The sequence below is a fragment of the Haliotis rubra genome, unplaced genomic scaffold, assembly GCF_003918875.1.
Source record: "Haliotis rubra isolate DU_JTF1 unplaced genomic scaffold, ASM391887v1 Scf65, whole genome shotgun sequence".
NCBI classification, from domain to species: Eukaryota; Metazoa; Mollusca; class Gastropoda; order Lepetellida; family Haliotidae; genus Haliotis; species Haliotis rubra.
In genome coordinates, this window is record NW_025767357.1 from 2,808,228 (window position 1) to 2,830,416 (window position 22,189).

The window sequence follows — 22,189 nt, forward strand, 5'->3', positions numbered from 1 at the left end:
TGAACACAATCCCAAGATATCTGTACCTATTCACAACTTCTATTTGTTCACCATTTAAAAACCATTTCTCATAAGAACGAAGAGGACCACCATTTCTAAAAACAATAATTTTTGTTTTGTTCAGATTAACTTTCATTCCTGCATCTGCACAGAATTTTTCAACAATATTAATTTTCTTTTGGAGCTGTAAAGCAGTGTCGGATACAGTTGATACATCATCGGCAAATAATAGCGAAAATACATCAGGAATATGAGTTGATATGAATACACCTCTTCCACCATCTTCCTCCAGCATTTGAGCAAGTTTGTTTTATGAATATAATAAAACGCACACACACGCGCACACACACACACACACACATATACATACATACATACATACATACATACATACATACATACATACATACATACATACATACATACATACATACATACATACATACATACATACATACATACATACATACATACATACATACATACATACATACATACATACATACGTGATCACAAAATTCGTTATGTTTGTACAGCGCCTTTCTGCACCATTGGAGGAAGCGATTGCGGCGCCAACGGGAACTGCACGCGCAGACGCAGTTACTATGGACGTTATTCATACTCATGTGACTGCAGGAACGGCTATACAGGAGACAGATGCAACGTTGGTAAGACTGCGGCACAATTACAAAGGGTCTCATATTTAAACGACAATTATTTTCGAAATGAATCTTTGGACTCAAAAGGGAATAATAACAATTCCCTCACAGCGGTAATTAGGGTAACAACATCTATGCTTGTCACATTTAGAGTGGGGAAAAGGTGAAACCAATTTTTTACCAGGAGACATTGCATTTTGTTTCTCATCTCACTTATCACTCTCGCATCAATTGCTTCTAATAACCTTTCCTCTAGGTTGCGGGGTACAACTTGTGTTTTCTTACAGCTCCCATCTGCACTGCTCTCGGAAACCAGTGTGGCTTTAACGGAGATTGCGATACTTCCAGCTCCAGACATTTCTGTCGATGCCTCAATGGATACACTGGCCAAACGTGTGCGAAAGGTGAGATGTTTTCCATCGAACTGGCAACACTGATAATGATAAAACAATGCTTCGTGATGAATAAAAGTTAATACCTAGTTTTAGAACAAGGTAAGGGTAGAAGACAAATGAAATATTCAAAATCGGTTATGTCTGTGAAACTAAACACCCTGTAGTTTGCACGTGTCGTGGGCAGTAGCGTCACACACAACCGAAGGGTGTTATTCTTGATTCGACAATGTCGAAGACAGTCGATTAATCTCTTTGGGCTATTATATCTGTCTAGTGACCCGTGACGATCCGGGTTAGAATTGGTTTTCAGCAAGCCATACTTGTCGTAAGAGGCAACTAACGGGTCGGGTGGTCAGATTCGCTGACTTGGTTGACACATGTCATCGTATCCCAGTTGCGTAGATGAATACTCATGATACTCACCACTGGATTGTCTGGTCCAGACTCGATTATTTACAGACCGTCGACATATAGCTGGAATATTGCTGAGTGCGGCGTTCAACAACATACCAACCAACCAACTTCTGTCAATCTTTATGGTTGTGCATACCATACAATTGTAATTTGTAATACACACCATGTAATCAGAAACCTGTGAAACAGGGTACAAACACTCAAACTGCTGATGATGGGCCCCTATGTCAGGGTCGCCAAGGATCGCTAAATGCAATGTTTAATCCTAACGCAGGATATTAATCATCCCAAAACACACTCGCGTGAGAACCAATATTTACTAACAGATTTAATGTATAGCTGACAAAGTCATGTATTAAGATCTGTCACGATATGAGAGAGTGAGACGTTCCCACAATATTACGAGAAGAATTCTACCTTGAAACATAAAGGTCATCCTAAAACTAGGTTTTTACAGAACTTAATTGTGAAATCGCTAATTAAACACAGAAGACCAATAGATATATTATAATGGCCTGCAAGGGGCAATACAGTTGGCCAAATAAGTGGCAACAAGTAGCAGGCCGTTTTGTCATTGTACTTATGAACTTCTTGAATCTGTCACAGTCGAATTCTGAAAAACATTCACACGATGAAGGGGAAAGAATTAGCTTTAAAAAGTCGTATAAAGAATTAAAGAAATTGCTGTCCATTCATGTTCGTCCAAGTTTTAAATTCCTTTCAAGAACTTTATGCTGTCATCTCTTTTAATTACTATTGTTGTCATTGTGTAGTATTTACCATTGGTGCTATGATTGTTTCATACTACCAATGTTGTATACTTTCATTGTTTTATGTTAGCAATGTTACGTGTTACCATTGGTGAACGTTGTTATCATTTTCTGTTATCATTGTTTTATGTTATCATTTATGAAATTCATTGGTTAAGGTAAAGTCAATATTTGTTGTTGAAACTGTAGCTGTATAGTTGTCCTGGAGTTTTTTCTTCAAGGTTATGGATATTGTTATTTTTCACAGCCCCGATCTGCACGGCTCAGGGAAATGAGTGTGGGGACAATGGCGATTGTGAAACATCGGGAAGGAAGTACGTCTGTTCTTGCAGGAATGGATATACTGGCCCAAAATGTACCTCACGTAAGAAGAAACATTTCATAACAAAAAATAGTCAAAACTTAAAAATTTGGACTAAATAATTGAAATCACGAGAAAAACACCGAAGAAGTGAGACTTAAATCAAACTTCTGAAAAATATTGTGCAAATAATAATAAACTAACGATAATTTTTAAAAATAGAAATGTACGAAATAAATTGATAACGCCAAACAGGCACCAATCGTGCATAAAATCTCCCCAGTCCGAAAATAAAATGGTTCGTGACTGTAATTTTCTATGCTATCTCTGCAGCGCCCTTCTGCACACCTGGAGGAAGCACGTGTGGCGACAATGGTTATTGTTCTAGAAGAGGAAGTTACTGTGTCTGCAATAACGGCTACACAGGACCAAGGTGTACAATAGGTAAAGAGACTTCAAGCACAGCAACCCGTGAAGATCCTGGTTAGAATATGCCTTCAGTAACCCATGCTTGTCGTAAAAGGCGACTAACGGGATTGGGTGGTCAGGCTCGCTGGCTTGGTTGACACATGTTATTGTATCCCAATTGCGTAGATCGATGCTCATGCTGTTGATCACTGGATTGTCTGGTCCAGACTCGATTATTTACAGACCACCGCCATATAGCTGGAATAATGCTGAGTGTGGCGTAAAACTAACTTCGCTCACTCACTCAGGCACAGCATCTTTAAGGATAAGCCCAAACTTTTATCGTATGCTTGATAATGTTATCAATCAGTGAGTGAGTGTAGTTTTACGCCGCTTTCAGCAATATTCAGGCATTTCGTTTTTTCCATAAAAGCTACCACCAATGGGATAATCTTTATGTCCTTAATTCATATAATGTTGCCTTGTTGAATAGCATAGATTAGGAAAATAAACACAGAAATATGTGTCTTATGCTATATATTTTTATTCACCACTTTATTCACGGCAATGTTGTTGAAAGTGGTTTACAAAAGGCTGAAACAAACAAATCCACGTTTTGCTCATACAACATAGAAGGTACAGTTTCGCATATATGGTTGCTTGTCGTAAGAGGCGACTAACAGGATGGGGTGGTCAGGCTCGCTGACTTGGTTGACACATGTCATCGTATCCCAGTTGCGTAGATCGATGCTCATGCTGTTGATCACTTGAATATTTACAGACCGCCGCCATATTGCTGAGTGCAAACCAATATATGGTTGAACAGCTATGTAGAGACAAGGGTGTTTTGTTTGAGAGACACAGTTCGTAAGTGTTTTCCTTTTTACAGCCCCGTTCTGCATTGTTGGTGGGACAGATTGCGGCCCCAATGGGTTATGCACGGAAGTACTACGAAACTACGTATGCAAATGTAGCAACGGCTACGCGGGAGACAGATGCACCGTCGGTGAGACTGTCTGTCATTTTCTTTTGTATATACATGTCATTGTCATGAGTAACCGCCTTGGCTTTGGGAAATCGACATGACAACTTCCATTTTGAAGCGTAAAACTTCTTCGAAATAGTGGCGAAATAATCCTCGTACTGTGTGTCGAATGAAATCTTAACAAACTACAATAGCAACTGTGCTTCAGAGTTTTGAAGTTGAACTATCGATAGATTGCTGAATTAGTACGCAAGTCTTTCTGTGAAAATGGTGTTTACCTTTGAAGTATTGATGGAAAAGGTTCTGCGTCCAGATCCGCAAAGCGTTCGTAAAGCTATGACGTTCATAAGCCTATGGTAAACTGTAGCGTTACCACAGGTCGTAACGTTACGAATGCTTTTTGGATCGGGACCCTGGATGCTAATCTTATTTCCCATTCAGTATCTTCAGAGTTCTTCGGTACCATAGTAGAATGCGTCATACACGCTGATTTGACAAACTTGTTAATTTTTTATCATGATGTTATGCCATATCCGGAGGAATGGGTTTTTTCTGCTGAGAGAGGCTGATCTTGTTGTTCTTAAACATTAAATGATTTTGCTTCGATATCTGGAACAGTCTGCGTAACAGATACACTTGTATCTGTGTGTTGCAGCTCTTGATTTTGTTATTTGTGTAAGTGTGTCAGTGGTATTTGGTTGTGTGTGTTCCAGCAACAAAACCCGTGTGCACTATTGGGGGCAGCGAATGCGGCGCTAACGGAGTCTGCGAAGTCTGGGAAGCCTTGGAACCGGAAAATTATTGTGCCTGCAAGAATGGATACAGTGGGAAAACATGTAACATAGGTAAGATACGCTCACACGCACACATATGCACTTCAGTATCGTTGGATACTCTCTGTTAAACGACTTATTGTTTCTAAAACATTCTTGTAGTGTTCATTTCATTTGGTTACATAAGGAAAACGTGGCTTTGTTAATACGCCCTTAAACCTACCTGATAATGTATCATTACTACTACTACCTCTCTCACTACTGATGCTGGTAGTACTGCTACTACTTCCGGGTTAGGATTGATCTTCATCAACCGTAATAGGCGACTAACAGGATTGAGTGGTCAGAATATCTGATTGGCTGATATATGCCACCGTGACCTACTTGTCCAGATAGATACTCATGCTATCAACCACTATACTACGACGATGACTACGACGACGAAGACTACTACTACTACTTCTACTACTACTACTACTACTACTACTACGACTACGATTACTACGACAACGACTACTACTACTACTTCTACTACTACTCCTACTCCTACTCCTACTATTACTATTACTACTACTTCTACTACTACGACTACGATTACTACGACGACTACTACAACTACTTATTCTACTACTTCTACTACTACGACTACGACTACTACGAGGACGACTACTACTATTACTTCTACTACTACTACGACTACGATTACTACGACGACGACTACTTCTTCTACTACTACTACTACTACTACTACTATTACTATTACTACTACTACGACGACGACGAGTACTACGACGACGAGTGCTACTACTACTTTTTCTACTACTACTACTACGACTACGACTACGATTACTACGACGACGACTACTACTACTTATTCTACTACTACTTCTACTACTACGACTACTACGAGGACGACTACTACTACTACGACTACGATTACTACGACGACGACTACTACTACTTCTTCTACTACTACTACTACTACTACTACTACGACTACGATTACTACGACGACTACTACTACAATTACAATTACGACGACTACTACTACTACGACTACGATTATTACTACCACTACTACTATACAACGACTACGATTACTACGACTACGACTACTACTACTGCTTCTACTACTACTATTACTACTACTGCGCTACAAACTTCTTCTGTTGTTATTGTTTTGGTAGTTTTAATATTCATGTTTCAATTACTTATCATGTCATTATAGCCCCAGTTTGTGCAGCATCAGGGGATACGTGCAGCGGACATGGCGAATGCAACATATGCACTAACTATCACTACTGTCAGTGTTCTGACGGCTACAATGGGGACACCTGCTCTGTTGGGGGTAAGTGTGCAGTTAGATACTAGAGTGAGTGAGTGAGTGAGTGAGCGGCGGGGAACACCAGAAATGGGCTTAACACATTGTACCCATTTGGGGAATCGAACCCGGGCCTTCGGGTTGGCTGGCGAACGCTTTAACCATTAGGCTACCCCACCGCCCCTTAGGTGGTAGAGGAACGTGCTGACAGACACTCTTTAAATACTGACTCTTCCCAATTCGTGGAGTCAGTTGTAACTGGTCTGACCAGCGAGGAAGTCTACCAGAATCCTGTAATCTCTATACATCATTTATAATTGAAATGTATGATAAAATACGTGTGCTGTGAACAGATAAATAATGATCAAAGATACGTGCAACAAAAGATTCGTGAAAACAAACTAAATGTGCGCGCGTTTACAATGTTTAGATGAGATAATGCAAATATCACTCCCACACTGACAGAATTCATTGCTGATCGTTTTGTGTTTCAGAAAAAACAGGAAACAATCCCAGTAAACCAGGAAACAATCCAAGTAAACCAGGAAACATTCCCAGTAAACCAGGAAACAATCCCAGTAAACCAGGAAACAATCCAAGTAAACCAGGAAACAATCCAAGTGTCGCCCCTGATGTTACAATGCTTTCTGTGACAACCATGGTGATGTGTGTATTTGGTAGTATGATGTTAAGATAGATACTATGACATCTTAATGATCTGTGTATTTGGAAGTATGATGTTAAGGTAGATCCTTTGACAACTAAATGACCTATTTTTGTGGAAGTATGATGTTAAGGTAGTTCCTTTGACAACTTAATGATCGGTAAATTTGGAAGTATGATGTTAAGGTAGGTCGTTTGACAACCTTAGGATCTGTGTGTCTGGAAGTGTGATGTTAATGTAGATCCTTTGACCACTTAATGACCTATGTTCGTGGAAGTATGATGTAAGAGTAGTTCCATTCACAACTTAATGATCGGTGTATTCAGAAGTAAGATGTTAAGGTAGTTCCTTTGACAGCTTAACGATCTGTGCTTGTGGAAGTATGATGTCAAGGTAGATCCTTCGACAACTTAATGATCTGTGTATTCGGATGTAAGAAGTTAGGGTATTTTCTTTTACAACTTAATGATCTGTGTTTGTAGAAGTATGATGTTAAGGTACTTCCTTTGACAACTTAACGATCTGTATATTTGGAAGTATGATTCTAATGTAGATCCTTTGACACATTAATGACCTGTGTTTGTGGAAGTATGATCCTAATGTAGATCCTTTGACAAATTAATGACCTGTGTTTGTTATGATTCTAATGGAAGTATGATCCTAATGTAGATCCTTTGACAAATTAATGACCTGTGTTTGTGGAAGTATGATTCTAATGTAGATCCTTTGACAAATTAATGACCTGTGTTTGTGGAAGTATGATGCTAATGTAGATCCTTTGACAAATTAATGACCTGTGTTTGTGGAAGTATGATCCTAATGTAGATCCTTTGACAAATTAATGACCTGTGTTTGTGGAAGTATGATCCTAATGTAGATCCTTTGACAAATTAATGACCTGTGTTTGTGGAAGTATGATCCTAATGTAGATCCTTTGACAAATTAATGACCTGTGTTTGTGGAAGCCTGCTGTTAGCACATAATGATCTGGGTTAAGGTGGGTCCAGTGACAGATTAGTGATTTCTGTAAATAGATGTGGAACTCTTTATAAAGACGGTTTCCGCGTTAATATGTACTCAGAACTCCAACTTTAAAACGGAAGTTTCCACTGCACCTCCTTTTTATCATGCAATTTGCGAAACCCCTGTGAAGACAGTGTACAGGGTTGTCCTTGTAGACTATGTATCGGAAAGTCAATTGTTTGTGCGGTTTGTATCACACTTCTGATGATCTGTGTATTTTAATGTCTTTACTTCATGTAGTTTCCATGACAACCTTCATGGCGGGTATTTTAAAGTTTGTTAAGAAGATTTCGGCTAAATGTGATTTCCTAAATACATGAACTTACTTGCTGACATGAATAAAAGTGGTGGCACAAGTATGTCCGTTTGGCGTTATTTTTATTATTACTATTATTTTTATTGGTTCCCAAGATTACAATATTACAGATATACAAAGCCGTGATACATGCGACTTATAGTACTAAAGATACATAATGTACAGGTAAGATATCAATATGTTAATATATTCATATAGACGCATGAATCATTAAACGTACAGATGATGTCATCTAAGAACTGGGAAGATAAGGCTCATCTGTGATTGAAATTGTTTACTTTATCATTTTTTGTTGATATATGATTTTCCACAAAAATATTTCTTTTCGAGTTTTTATACATAAAGTTAGATTTGGAAGCATATTTTTTATTCTGCATATGTAAAAATGCCTCTTCGCAGCAATGATGATGTGATTTAGTAATCTATTTTGATGTAGAGTACCAAACCAAACCATGAGTTTTGATAATATCAATGGATGAGGATATAAATTAAGCCAAATGTGTAGGTTTTTCCAAAGGGTTTGTGTCTTCTGACATTCCCAGTACATGTGACACAAACTCTAGTTTACATCGCTGCAAAAGCAACACAAACTGTTATCAACTTTTTTTCATTTTGAGCAATTCCCCGTTTCTATAAATAATGCCTTGTAGAAATATATATATCTTGTAATCCTTTTCTATATATCGTAAATATATTTTTGCAATTACAGTCAGTTGTCAATAAGTGATGACATCTATTACAGATGTTTGGATGTTTATCATTCCAAATAAGCTTTTATTACCAGTCCGCGTAAGATACTGCAGTGTAATATATTAACGGCAATATTACACTAGTGTAATACCGGTAGACATATGACGTCATACTGGTTTACAGTTATGGCGTCACAATATTGATACCTCTGTCACAATGGTATTAGACCTTGCTTGACTCCAGGAAAGCTGAAAATCATCACACTGTAAGCAGTCTCTATCAATTTGTGATGGAGAGTAATAAACACAATACTAAACTCGCTTCCGTGAAATACCATTTTTATTAAACTCATGAAAGATTTAGTATCAAACTCGCTTTCGCTCGTTTGATACCAAATCATTAACTCGTTTAATAAAAATGGTATTACACTGAAGGACATTTGGTATCCTCTATATCATAAAAAGTCCAGCGGCCTTTTGATGCTTTTACTAAATTTAGCCGACATTAGTTGATATTCAAATTCCTGACTGGAATAGAGCGGCAGTGCTTTAAAGTATGTTTCCAAGATTCAGATAATGTGTTTAGTAAATATGAAAAATTTATAAACGTACCTTTCATACAATGTTTTTCTTTTAAAGATTCTACTGATATTGATAGTAGTCCATTTGCATCACATATATCCCTAATACTCATAATCCCTTCCTCTGCCCAATTCTTTATGGAGTGTATAGAGTTTTTCAAATTGTGATTTAAGCTGAGTGGTTGGGATAGGATATCATTGATGTTATTTGGGTCAATCTAATGCTGTTTGTGAAACAGATTTCTTTCTTTTAGCAAACCATGCCAAAAAGGATTTTCAATCTGAACAAAGTTTCAGAATTTGCTCCAAAATTAAATATATCTTTAAAAGGTATATTGCATAGATTAAATAAATAAGGTCTTAAAGTGGATAATTTCAAAGCATCAATAAATCTGTTTGTATCATCTTTTCAATCCTCCTTCTGTACATATATTTTTATTACACTCCTCTTCATTTTATCATTTTTTATCATTGCAAATAAATTCTACAAATTCTTCTGGTGTTTTGGGCAAAGAATTGAAAATATGCACTAGTTTGGAGATTGCCATGTTTTTTATAACTGTTATTTTACCAATAATGTGTTTTCACAAAGCTGCTAATAGTCTATTAATTTCTTCCAGTCTCTTTCTGGTGTTGATTCCCATAATTCTTCAAGATCTAGTGTAAATGTAATACCAAATACATATAATTCGCCGCTTACCCATTCAATTTTCAGATCATTATATATTTTATCAGTAGATTTAGTTTTTGATCCAATCCAGATTGCTTTTAATTTATCTAAATTGGTTTCAAATTTGACATTTTATAAAATGTATTAATTGTGTCAATACAAACTCTCCTCAGTTCCACCAAGAACTACTTGTTTAATGTATCATCAACGTATTGATCCAGTTTATATTCATTACCATTGAAGACAATACCTTTGCTATTTTCATTATATTCATTACCATACCTTTGATGTTTTCATTGTTTCTTATCATACAACCAAGAATCTCAACTACAAAAAGAAAAAGGTATGAGGAGAGTGGGTCACCCTGTTTACATCCTCGATTATTAGCAAAAAATTCAGAAAGATTTCACAAGATGTTGTTTCAAAAGTCAATACATTTATCGATCTTATCATTTTTAGGGCCAAATTCAAATTTATGTAAAACTAGGTTGATAAAATCTTTAGAAACAGTGTCAAACGTTTTTCCAAAATCAAACAGAGTTAAAATTAAAAACAGAAATGTTTTGTTTCTTTGCTGAAAACTTTGTCATATAGCAGTATTCTATTTTCACTAATAGTTCTACCTGGTTTAAAATCAGTTTTATTACAGTAAATAAGTTCATCTGAAGTAGCTTTTGATCTAAGTGCAATACTGATAATTGTATTTTATGACATAAGTAATGTTCTGTCCCCATTGGGTTTTGATTACAGGTGCTGACCCCTTTTCATGTTTGAAGACATTTTATTCTCAGTTAATACATTATAAATGCATACTTTTATTTCTTTCCAATTTTTAAAGCAATCAGTAGGATATCCATCAATCCCTGGGGATTATCATTCTTGATCTTGTAAACAACATTGCTAATTTCCTCGAAGATGAGTTTTGAAATCATTCAAGCAGTCTTCCTCCTTAAACTGTTCCTGAGCAGCATAGAGATTTTTATACAATAACTGTAATTCATTAAGTAATGATATACAGTCTGTAATTTCTTTGTTATGATTAGTTATCAATTTATTGATTTATTTTTTTCAGAAATTTCTATTTTCCAGATGGCAGAAATATTTAAACGGTTTTTTTCTCCTCCGTACCAAAGAATTCGGTTTCGGATTTCTATTCCTTTCATGTCTTCGTTTTTAATTTCTTCCACATCTTTCTTATGCTTTGATAATTTACTAAGAAGTTGTTCAACTATGTTTTGAAACTTTTTATGTTTTTTTAGTTTCAGTTCTGTATTTTTGGATTTTGTTTTTTATGTAAGTTGAAGAAGATAGTCTTTCCTCGAATTTTTAAATTTTCAATAAAGTTTCTAGAAATTAATTATTAAGATTAATATGTTTAATGTTTTTAAAGTCATCTCAATTATTTCTGCTGGGTATTCTTTAACAGTATCATTTAAAACAGTTCTGACTAAATTTCCATATTCAAGGTTTAACAGCAAGGAATTATTAAACTTCCAATAACCACGTACCCTTTCCTGGTTTAACGTGTTTGAAATGTTTAATGTTGTTTGTGAGTGATTACTTTTATAGCCTGGCAAAATATCTGAATCCAAAGTTATATGAAATATGTCTTCAGATACAATAAAGAAATCATGTTCGGCTGGTTGTAATGGAGTTTTTTCCAACAGGTGTATTTTCTTGATTTATCATGTGGGGAATCAAACCAGGGTCTTCGGCCTGACGAGCGAACGCTTTAACCTCTAGGCTACCCAACCGCCCCGTTTCTAAAGGAACAAATATGCCATTAACTTGTAATGATGGCTCCAGAGGTCTCCATGCAGCGTCCTTTTTGGTCGACATGTTGAGAAGAAGGACATTGTTCCACATGCCGGTATTGATATCAAAGGAAGACGGCAGCATGGTTAGTCGCGATGATGTCAGCTGACTTTGGCAATAATTTGGAGTATTGTGAATAAAACCTGAGACTTGCCATAAGTGAACAATGGAGTCAACAGCATCATCTACGCAGCATGTCTTGGGGGCAATTTGAGATAGTGAAATATATCGTATTAAGAAAGATAATTGCTATGAACAGTAGAGACCAGAATAGACGTACGCCCGTAATGATAGCAGTAGAGAAGGGACACAGAGTAAGTGTATGGTTTTACGCCGCTTTTAGCAATATTCCAGAGTGGAAACCCAGTGGTTAAAGCGTTCGCTCGTCACGCCGAGGACCCGGGTTCGATTTTCCACATGGGTACAATGTGTGAAGCCCATTTCTGGTGTCCCCGTAGTGATATTGCTTGAATATTGCTAAAAGCGGCGTAATACCATACTCTCTCGCTCACTGTGACGTGTCATAGCGTGACGAGGAGACGCTTACACCACCAGTCTACCCCATTGCCCCTTATGCTTATCGGACGACCATATTGTATGATACTTCTGTATCATACCAAGCAATCGAAACTCTTACATATTCAGAATTCCAGTCACACGGACATCCTGACCAGTGGCAGGCGATCCGCAGATCCAGAGTTTTCTCCATCCAATACAATAGGATATGATCGGTTAATATAACGCCGCACACAGCAATATCCCAGCTATATGGTGGCGATCTGTACATAATCGAGTCTGGACCAGACAATCCAGTGATCAACAGCACAAGCATCGATCTACGCAACTGGGATATGATGACAGGTGTCAACTAAGTTAACGAGCCTGACCACCCGATCCCGTTAGTCGCCTTTTACGACAAACCTGAGTTACTGAAGACCAATGCTAACCGGAATCTGCACGGGTCACAAACTAATCAGAAACAAGTAACTTGATACAAAGGAACATAAAGAACAAAGCACTGTAACATCAACAGTGGCTTGCTGTGTCTATTATGGCAACATCTTGGTTGAAACAGTGAAGTTCTCATGCGATGAACCTAACTGTTAGGTCAACAGGAGCCCAGTTACCTCTTTAACACAAACCACAGGGAAGAGCGCCCGACTGCTGCAAATTATTCCCAGAAGAGTAACTTCCCTTGACGAAGACCCCCACTCCCTATGAAATCGAGTCAAATGGTTTTAACGCCACATTGTACGGTGTTTGAATACATCACTATGAGTCGGATGAAGTCCAAGAAATGATGCCGGTTTCTGACTTTGACTACTTTGGTGAAACCGACGAGCAAGGCAATGATTCAGACGCACTGGGATTCGAACTCAAGCATGCCTTTGGGATTATTTGATCCTCATTTCAGAAGTTGCTGAGTCATTAATATAGCATACTACTTTATGGATCACAATTTCTTGTTAATTGTATGGGGTGGTGGGGTAGCCCAGTGGTTAAGGCGTTCGCTCGTCCCGCCGAAGACTCGGGTTTGATTCTCCACATGGGCACAATTAAGTCCATTGCTGGTGTCCCCCGCCGTGGTATTGGTGGACTATTGCTAAAAGTGGCGTAATATATAAAACCATAGAGTGACGTTCCCGTGTAGGTTCTTACACGCTTCCCTTCAAGCTTAAAGTTAAAAGCGTTTTCAAGCTAAAGGTACCCGTAAAGGTTCGGGCTGTAATTGATGTTCAGTAACCCATGCTTGTCTAACGGCATCGGGTGGTCAGGCTCGATGACTGGGTTGACACGTGTCATCGTATCCCAATTGCGTAGATCGATGTTCATGCTGTTGATTGTTTACAGACCGCAGCCACATAGCTGGAATATTGCGGTGTAAAACTAAACTCACTCACTCAAGCTAAAGGTGAAAACGGTTTAAGAACCTACACCCAAACGTCGCTCTATGCAATAAACAAGAAGTTGTCATCAGTTAAGACGCATTCTCTATTATGAACGTCTGTGGAATGAAATTTTTAAAGCGGACAACGACGAATTACGCTGTTTAATGTTATACCCGTGAATTTTGAGTTGGAAAAAGTTTTTTATACACTCTCATTGACAAAATAATTTTGAAATATCCAAGATCGACAACGATGTACAGTTTTAATGAAGAGTGGGGTGGCGTTAAAACCACACTGTCATTATATTATGGACTTTTCACGTTGAAAATGTGTTTCGGTGACCTTGGGAGTTATAAACATAGGCATTATATACAAGACTGGCCACACAATGCTGGCTGACCGCTGAATAAATAAAGTTCCTTTATGCTAAAACAACATACATTTGGGAACATTAATGTATTTGCTGCTGGTTTGGGGTTTATCGGTTTGATCACAACAATGAAATATATTCATAACTTCTACCGTGCCCATTCACTAAATAAACACTGTCATGTAACGTCAACCTGTAGAAACTTGTATAGAGGCTTTTCCTCCGCCAGCTTGTAATCAGAGGCCTCTATTGTGACCTGGCGAGGTCAAGGGATTTATCTTTCTGGTTTATGCAATGTCTGGTTATCTGAGGCAGGTAAGCTCTGGTGACCAGGTAAGAAGGATTACACAGTGGTTGTGTACCAGGTATTTATTACCTGTCAGTTACCACCCTCTCTGACACAACATCAGGTGGGGGACCTTTCAACACAGCGTCATTATTTGTGCCAACAAAGAGCAGGTTAGATAGGGTTCACATTAGGTGAACTCGGTGTACGTTGGACTGTACTAGTTATCAAGGTGTGTTTGACAAGGTGTGTTTGATTCAATGCGATTACCTTGGTATCCTGTTATAGATAATGAGGTGGTCACTATCTGGGTGGCATCATGGCGGATACAGACGTCGACCGTTATAGGATGAAGTCCAAGCCGCGAGGTGAGAATAAGACTGCAAGAATAGAGGGTATCTCTTTCCCAGCAGATGTATTAACCGGGACCTATTAACCATTGTTAACGATATAGATTAACGATATTAATCATTAGCGATTGATAAACGTGAAGACGAGTGAATCAATATGTATGTATGTATGTATGTATGTATGTATGTATGTATGTATGTATGTATGTATGTATGTATGTATGTATGTATGTATGTATGTATGTATGTATGTATGTTAAAAGACATATTAATTCACTTATCTTCACGTTTATCAATCGTTAATGATATCACATTGATCGGCAGTCTCCTATTTCTTGAATGTGTGTGTGTGTGTGTGTGAGAGTGTGTGTGTGTGTGTGTGTGAGAGAGAGAGAGAGAGAGAGAGAGAGAGAGAGAGAGAGATATCATACCATCAGATTCCAATAAGCTAAATACATTTTTCAAATGTGTTGCAAAAAAAAACATGTTGAAAAAAACCATCCAAGAATAACATTGGGGATTTACATTCCAGGGATCTGCTTGATCATTGACAACATTAACGAAGTACCAAACCGTGCCCCCCACAAACGTGAGTATGAACTAGGGGCGTGTCTACTGTCTCATGAAGGCCGGCTAAAGTAAACATGTAACACACCATCCCAGTAGTCAGACACAAGTCAATGTCCAAAGGCTCTCACATTCACGCCATGATATCTGTGTCATATATATGTTGACTGCAATCATTGACTTCTGATGCGGTATAAAGAGATGAGAATTGGAAGGAATCTGCGGCTCGAGTTGGCGTCCGGCTCAACACAAGAACGTGCTTCAGGTTTGTCCCCATTAGCTGTCACAAACCAAAGGGCCCCAGCACTTACGTGCTATCAAGTTACAAGTGAAAGTCTAAGAGGATTTTCCGATCACTTTCACAACACGAGACATTCAACATTCTAACAGCCTATATCCGGTTCAGGCATTCTCTGTTGGCTTTAATGGGGCCCCTGTGACCTTTGCTCGGGAATACCAGCGAACCAGCTCTGTGAGCGAGTATGGTTTTACGCCGCCCCTGGCAATACTTCAGTAATACCAGCGCGGAGAACAACCAGAAATCGAATTCTCACATTATACTCGTGTTGGGAGTCAATCGCGGGTCTTCAGTGGCATAAGGCTCCCCCATTGCTACACGGCACACACACACATGCACGCATGGAGAGAGAGAGAGAGAGAGAGAGAGAGAGAGAGAGAGAGAGAGAGAGAGAGAGAGAGAGAGAGAGAGAGAGAGAGAGAGAGAGAGAGAGAGAGAGAGAGAGAGAGAGAGAGAGAGAGAGAGAGAGAGAGAGAGAGAGAGAGAGAGAGAGAGAGAGAGATTGGCCATATCAGTGCTTTGTTCAGACGGCCATTCACCCAAACTTGTCTCAAACAGAACACAGACGGGGCCGCAAAAGTTCATGGGTGAGTGAACATGTTCGACGGCACATATTACATGCGATGTAGCCTTTAAAGTGTTCTAAATATATCTCCGTTAACTCAGCAGGGAATGGGTACCCGGTAGGTTGAGATGGTAACGTGACTGTAACGTTAAATTTGCAGCTGCCTCAAAGGCTGCTTGGGTTCCACGAGAGCAGAGAAGGGATATCAAGCGCCCACTGCACACTGACTAGTTGAAAGGCATTATAATGATATGATTGAAGCATCCGTGGATTTCATATGTGCTATTTCAATATGCTTATAATTATTTATGTTTTCTCTGGTCTCCTGTTAGAAATGGAGGCCCGGTCGTCTAAGGCACAGCAGTAAGCTGTTCAAAGCAGCGTAAAGTTCATTCACTTGCTCACTCATTCATTCACTATCCAACCGCCTCCGTGGTGTAGTGGTTAGAGCGTCCGCCCGGAGAGCGGAAGGTCGCGGGTTCGATCCCCTACCGCGTCATACCATAAGACGTTAAAATATGGTACTTGTTGGTCCCTGCCTGGCGCTCGGCATTAATGGGTACAACAAGGACTGGTCGGCTCGAAGTCAGTATAATGTGTCTGAGTGGGGTATTCATGCTTCACTGCAGCATGGTATCTCAGTGGGCTAGCACTATAAAACCAGCTTCAGTCTGGGCTAGTACAAGCAACCGCACATACACATACACACGCACGCACGTCGTCATATGAGCGAAATATTCTCAAGCACGACGTAAAACCCAATTTCACCTCACCTCACCTCATTCACTATCCAAGATGTTATTTGTTTAAGATGTTTTAGATAAGTTGTTTAATATGTTTCAGATAAGTTGTCCGAAACATTCAGGAAGTTACACTTCGATGTTCAGTTTCACAATCAACTCAATGATGCACAATTTACGCGTGTGATACGACGTGTAGCAAGTGTAGACCACGAGACATTTGATTGCGTGGTCGTATTTATTACCGCCCACGGGGACGACGATGTCGTGTTTACCGTCGACGACAGGTCTTTTTGTATAGATGAATTAGCTAGTCACTTCAAGCCTGAAAACTGTCCATCTCTGGCTGGTAAACCCAAGTTGTTCTTTATAGAGGCCTGCCGGGGAGAAGATAAGCAACACGGTAAGTGGAACGACTGTTTTCACGGTGATTAAATTGGTTTGTTGATTTGTAGTTTAACGCCGCACTCAGCAATACTCCAGCTCCATGGTGGCGGTGGTTTAACCTCACAGAGCCCGCCAGCTGTATGTTATTTAGTGGGGGCGGGTTGTGACAAGATATTAACAGGCTCTGAGCCCCAGCAGCTAATTAGTCACTGTAATTAAACTGTGTTTAATCAACAAATCAAATTATTTTGAAGAATATATAAGTGAGTTGATTTCATGTAAGTAAATGATTGAAACTCATGGTAAGAGTGGGTTCTCCGTTAGAGTGACATGTGTCAAATGAATTCCTTACATAAACCAACTCCCGGTCATTCTCTGGCATACATGCATTGTTCAATTTGTTGGTGTATAAGTGAAATGGTGATGCAAATGCGAATATCATGTTTCATGTATCATGTGTGAATGTTATATGTGTGGTACAATAAATTTCAGAACAGGTTGTACTTAATCCCTTGTAAATCCCCCATTGTCAATTAGTTAACCACGGGTGACTGCTTCACACCCTGAAACAAAGGCAGGGGGCACATTGAGGTACCCCCGCGGCGGTCTGTTAATAATCGAACCTGGACCAGAAAATCCAGTGATCAACAGCACGAACTACCAATTTGGATACGATGACATGTGACGACGAAGTCAGCGAGCCTGTCAAGTCGATCCCGCTAGTCGTCTCTTACGACAAACATGGGTTACTGAAGACCAGTTCTATCCTGGGTCAGACCGTATTACTGGGTGCGGCGTTAGAGAACAAACAAATCCACGGTCCCTTCTTTGTATTTCAGCCCTCAAACTGGTGGACACTGTCGACGCATCTGGGGCCACACGATTCCCAAATGAAGCTGATTTCTTTTTCGGCTACTCAACTGTGAAATCCTTTGTTACCTACAACGGGTGGTACAGGAAACTTGTTGCAGATACATTTGATCAAAAGGCCGAACGGTAACTTTTCTTGTGCTCACGTGACCTTTGCTTAATTAATGAACGTTTCGCATGTTTGTCTACATTGAACCATGTATTCTTTTGATAGAAGCAAACAATTCCTTTTAAACTGAAAAGGAGCCCCAGTGAGAAGGGAGTGTCTTGAACCAGAGCAAATGTAGACTTGCTTCAAGTAGCGCTCTAACATGTGCTAGGCTTAAAGGAAAATAATGCGGTTCAGGGACTGTGAGACAGACTTTGAACCATTGAAACCATCAAATTTATCTTTTACGATGAGTAGCCCAGTTATTAAAGTGTTCGCTCGTCACGCCGAAGACCCGAGTTCATCCTATCATGGTACAATGCGTGAAGCCCATTTCTGGTGTCCCCGGCCGTGATATTGCTGGAATATTGCTAAAAGCGGCGTAAAACTATTCAGTTCACAATTACCTGGACATTAACTGGGCACATTGGACATAGGGGCTTTTCGAAGTTTCAAACTCAAGACTTGGCGTGTTACCATGCTAAAATTACAGGGTATATTTCCTAACTGTTCACAGTGACCACCTTTTGGATATGATGACCGAGGTCAATCGCAAGATGTCGGAACTTGAGCACTTGGATGACGACGGGTCGCTCACCATCCAGACATCGGAGATGACTAGTCGTCTCAGAAGAAAGGTCTTCTTCAACCCAGAGACCTGATTACCACTCTCGGAGTGGCCCATGAATGATACAGCGAGTGAATGAGCTTTCCACTGACTTTAACAATATTTCAGGATCACCAGGGAGTGTTTGCGTGCGACGAACACAGGACGTGACGGGAGGTCGTACGGGTTCTACAGGGTATATGCGATACTATTCCTACAGCATCGTTTGTTATCAACGCAAATTGATTATTATCAAGTTTTTGTTTTTTTTATTTTCTTTAATAAATTCGAATTATCTGCGCATTCTTCGTTTTCCAAAGTCTTAATTTCTAAAGTCATATTTCAAATGACTGCAATGTAAGTGAGTGTAACGACACCTTGAACAGTATTTCAGTTATTCCTGTACAACACTCGCAGACTGTTGAGGTTTACATGGACAGCTCATTCGGACAACGTACTAGTAGTACACCTTTCCTAGTAAGGTACAGGTTCTTGTACTTTTGTTGGGTTGAGTCCCATCCGGGATTCGAACCCGCGTTTACACCCCCCAGGCACCTAATCGCAAGCACACAAAGTCAGCCACCTAACCCGCTCGGCCACCGCTACTTCCACAAGTGAGGGTGAGTGTTCGAATCCGGATGGAACACAACCCAACAAAAATGCAAGATTCTGTACTTTACTAATAAAGTGTAACCCCAAATATAACATATGTTACATTTAACTACTTTCTAAATGGCATTGTGTAATCATAGTAGTACACTGACGGGTATTCCATTCATCCGTTACATGCCGAACGCCAAGTCGGGAAGTAATTATCATCTTATAACGTAATTACGTTGAACTCGTCGGGGATCGAGCCACAACATTCCGATATCCGGGCTGATGTTCATCGATACAGTAAAGCTCAGAAAGAACAGCTAACAAGCAGTGTCTCACACACGGTGTCTCCTCTCATTAGTTGCCATGGCATCCGTAAACTCCTCGGAGAAAACAACACAAGTCAATCAAGGATGAATAGAAGTATTTACTTCAGACGCGTACGCATTGTGAAAACCTGTATAGAGGTTCGTCTCTGACAATATGGTAGTTGGTCCATCATGTTTGACTAGAAGGACACCTGACAGTAACTGAGACTAGCATCCACAACCAGTACTGAGGTAACTAGGGCTGCGCAGTATAACCGGTTTACCGGTATTTACCGGTTCAGACATGAAAATGATACGTATTGCGATACGCTGATCGAAAACCGGTATTTTGACTTCCATTCGGAAAACTTCGTAACACTCGGAAATCTTCGGATATTTCCTTGTTTTATTTGTGCCAAATATTATTTACATTTTTAATGTCATGATTAAAAGTTTTTATTAAGGCTTAATCAAACAGTGATTGTGTTGTGTTCATGCTTTATAAATCAAGCATTAACTCGATTATACGTATTTTTCTGTTTTAAAATTCTTCTTGCAATATATTGCAATACATATCGCAATATATGCTTTCGCATCGCAATATGAAAATTCTCTGCAATACCCACCCCTAGAGGTCACACAAGGCCAAACGTATACAACGGAACACAGATATCTTCAACCGACCTACACTAACACATATGCTTCCTAGGAGGTTCAAATGGAAATATCTGGAGATTTACCACTTGCAACCCACCATCAAGAGTATAGTGCTGACAAACCCAGAAACATAGTCAGAGCAAACTGGGATTCGAACCCAAGACCATACATGTTGTGTGCCCAAGGAACGGAACTCTACACACCAAATAGCTGCGCCTCGTGGGCAACACATTTACACCAGTAACGTTCTCGAAGCCATTTTGCAACTTGAATGAGTGAGTGAATAAAGTTTAATGCCAGCAATATCACGCCTGAAATGGCTTTTACACCTTGTACTCAGGTGGGAAATCGCACACGGATCTTCGGTGTGACGAGTGACGTTTTCACCACATGGCCACTCCAGTTCCCTGCAGCTTGTTTCGCTCATGAACAAAGTTTTATGGATGCAGTTCAAAGCATCTGAAACTGATGGTAGCCAGTCGATAGTGTGATCATCCAAAACACGAATGCCTACTAGATCGACAAAAAATGTTATCTGGAACTTAACTTTGGATTTGGGAATTACTAGCCCTTGTACAGCTTCTGTAGAGGAACGTTACAGCAAATCGTATCGCGATGTGTGATAAATAAAGTTCACTATAGGTCAGTCTGTAAATACATGAATCCTGAACTGACAACATAATGATCGACATTTTCTCCAACATGAATATGGATCTAGTGACATGCATCAAGCATTGGTTGCCATATCCCAACTGCAAACTTGGATCTTCACCGTAGTGAGAAAGCATACAATTTCCGAAGTTTTTTCAGTTAATTTAAAAACTTAGGAAACTTGATTAGATCAAGAAAGACGTAACAGGCTTGTATAATATATTTTCTATTTCTGATGATACAGTAACACGCATAATAAATCATTTCTATATTCTATCGGGGCTGCAATGACACACACCATCTCCAGTACATAATCCTTCAACTCCTGGATGCTTTCAAAGATCATCCGTTTCTGGCACATCTTAACTCCACACAGATTATGGCACCTAAAACAATTTGGAAACCCGTTCCTTTTGACAGAAAAAATGTATGATGTTAATATTTACGGAGAAATGGCCCATCACATGAGACAATGACAGACAAGATGCAAGGGTGTCACAGTTTTAAAAGACGGTGCACTAGAATTCCACGTTGCTCTCAGAAATTGAGTGAGTGAGTACGGTTTTACGCCACTTTTAGCAATGTACCAAAAATATCAAGACTCGCAAGGTACACAAGGAATTGGCTTTATAAACCACCTAGATACGCCAAAACCCCTTAAGCCATTGAGTAGCAATGCATGTCATTCTGACTGCGCTCTGTACTATTCTCTTGATACATTTAACTTTCAACAGCCCCAGAATATTGGACTTCTGAAACAATAGTAGACCCTTTTCTAAATAATTACTTTCCCCTGTTCATGGCTCAATTGGTCACAAGCACTGCTCACAAAAACGACATATCCCGAAGTTAAAACCGTACGCATTTCATCTGGAACTTTGGTGCACAACATCCATGAGAACAATCGCCCACCCTGCATTACATGGCACACATGACATTGGCATACATGAAGACATATCCAACAAATAGCACTAGACTAGATACTATCATCCAACTGACTTAAAAATCCATGTTTTCACTCATTTCTACGTAATACCTAACACCAGAAAGTGGAGTTTATTACATTCCACTAGGGGTGAAACGGAACGCTCTTACCAGGCCTTCGGTTGTTCCGT

General features: G+C 39.4%; 2 protein-coding genes across 3 annotated transcripts in view; both read left to right on the forward strand.

The window, feature by feature from the left end:
- The window catches only part of LOC124257131 (neurogenic locus notch homolog protein 1-like), a 103,722-nt gene extending 96,406 nt beyond the window's left edge, over positions 1 to 7,316 (forward strand). Inside the window, exons 26-33 of the mRNA XM_046691121.1 lie at positions 537 to 668; positions 947 to 1,063; positions 2,486 to 2,602; positions 2,873 to 2,983; positions 3,837 to 3,953; positions 4,646 to 4,777; positions 5,934 to 6,053; positions 6,521 to 7,316. Of these exons, the coding sequence (XP_046547077.1) occupies positions 537 to 668; positions 947 to 1,063; positions 2,486 to 2,602; positions 2,873 to 2,983; positions 3,837 to 3,953; positions 4,646 to 4,777; positions 5,934 to 6,053; positions 6,521 to 6,723 (1,049 nt within the window). The 3' untranslated portion in view covers positions 6,724 to 7,316. The remainder of the gene's footprint in view (positions 1 to 536; positions 669 to 946; positions 1,064 to 2,485; positions 2,603 to 2,872; positions 2,984 to 3,836; positions 3,954 to 4,645; positions 4,778 to 5,933; positions 6,054 to 6,520) is intronic.
- A 7,018-nt stretch (positions 7,317 to 14,334) lies between these two features.
- Positions 14,335 to 19,164, forward strand: LOC124257135 (caspase-8-like). Of its 2 annotated transcripts, none has more exons than XM_046691123.1 (6): positions 14,335 to 14,358; positions 14,618 to 14,697; positions 15,212 to 15,268; positions 16,953 to 17,252; positions 18,076 to 18,232; positions 18,772 to 19,164. In XM_046691123.1, exons 2-6 carry the CDS (start codon positions 14,649 to 14,651, stop codon positions 18,914 to 18,916), a joined length of 708 nt encoding a protein of 235 aa, XP_046547079.1. In that variant the 5' UTR covers positions 14,335 to 14,358; positions 14,618 to 14,648; the 3' UTR covers positions 18,917 to 19,164. The 2 variants fall into 2 exon arrangements, with proteins under 2 accessions (XP_046547079.1, XP_046547080.1); XM_046691124.1 differs by having other exon boundaries at positions 14,350 to 14,376.
- Positions 19,165 to 22,189: the final 3,025 nt, after the last annotated feature.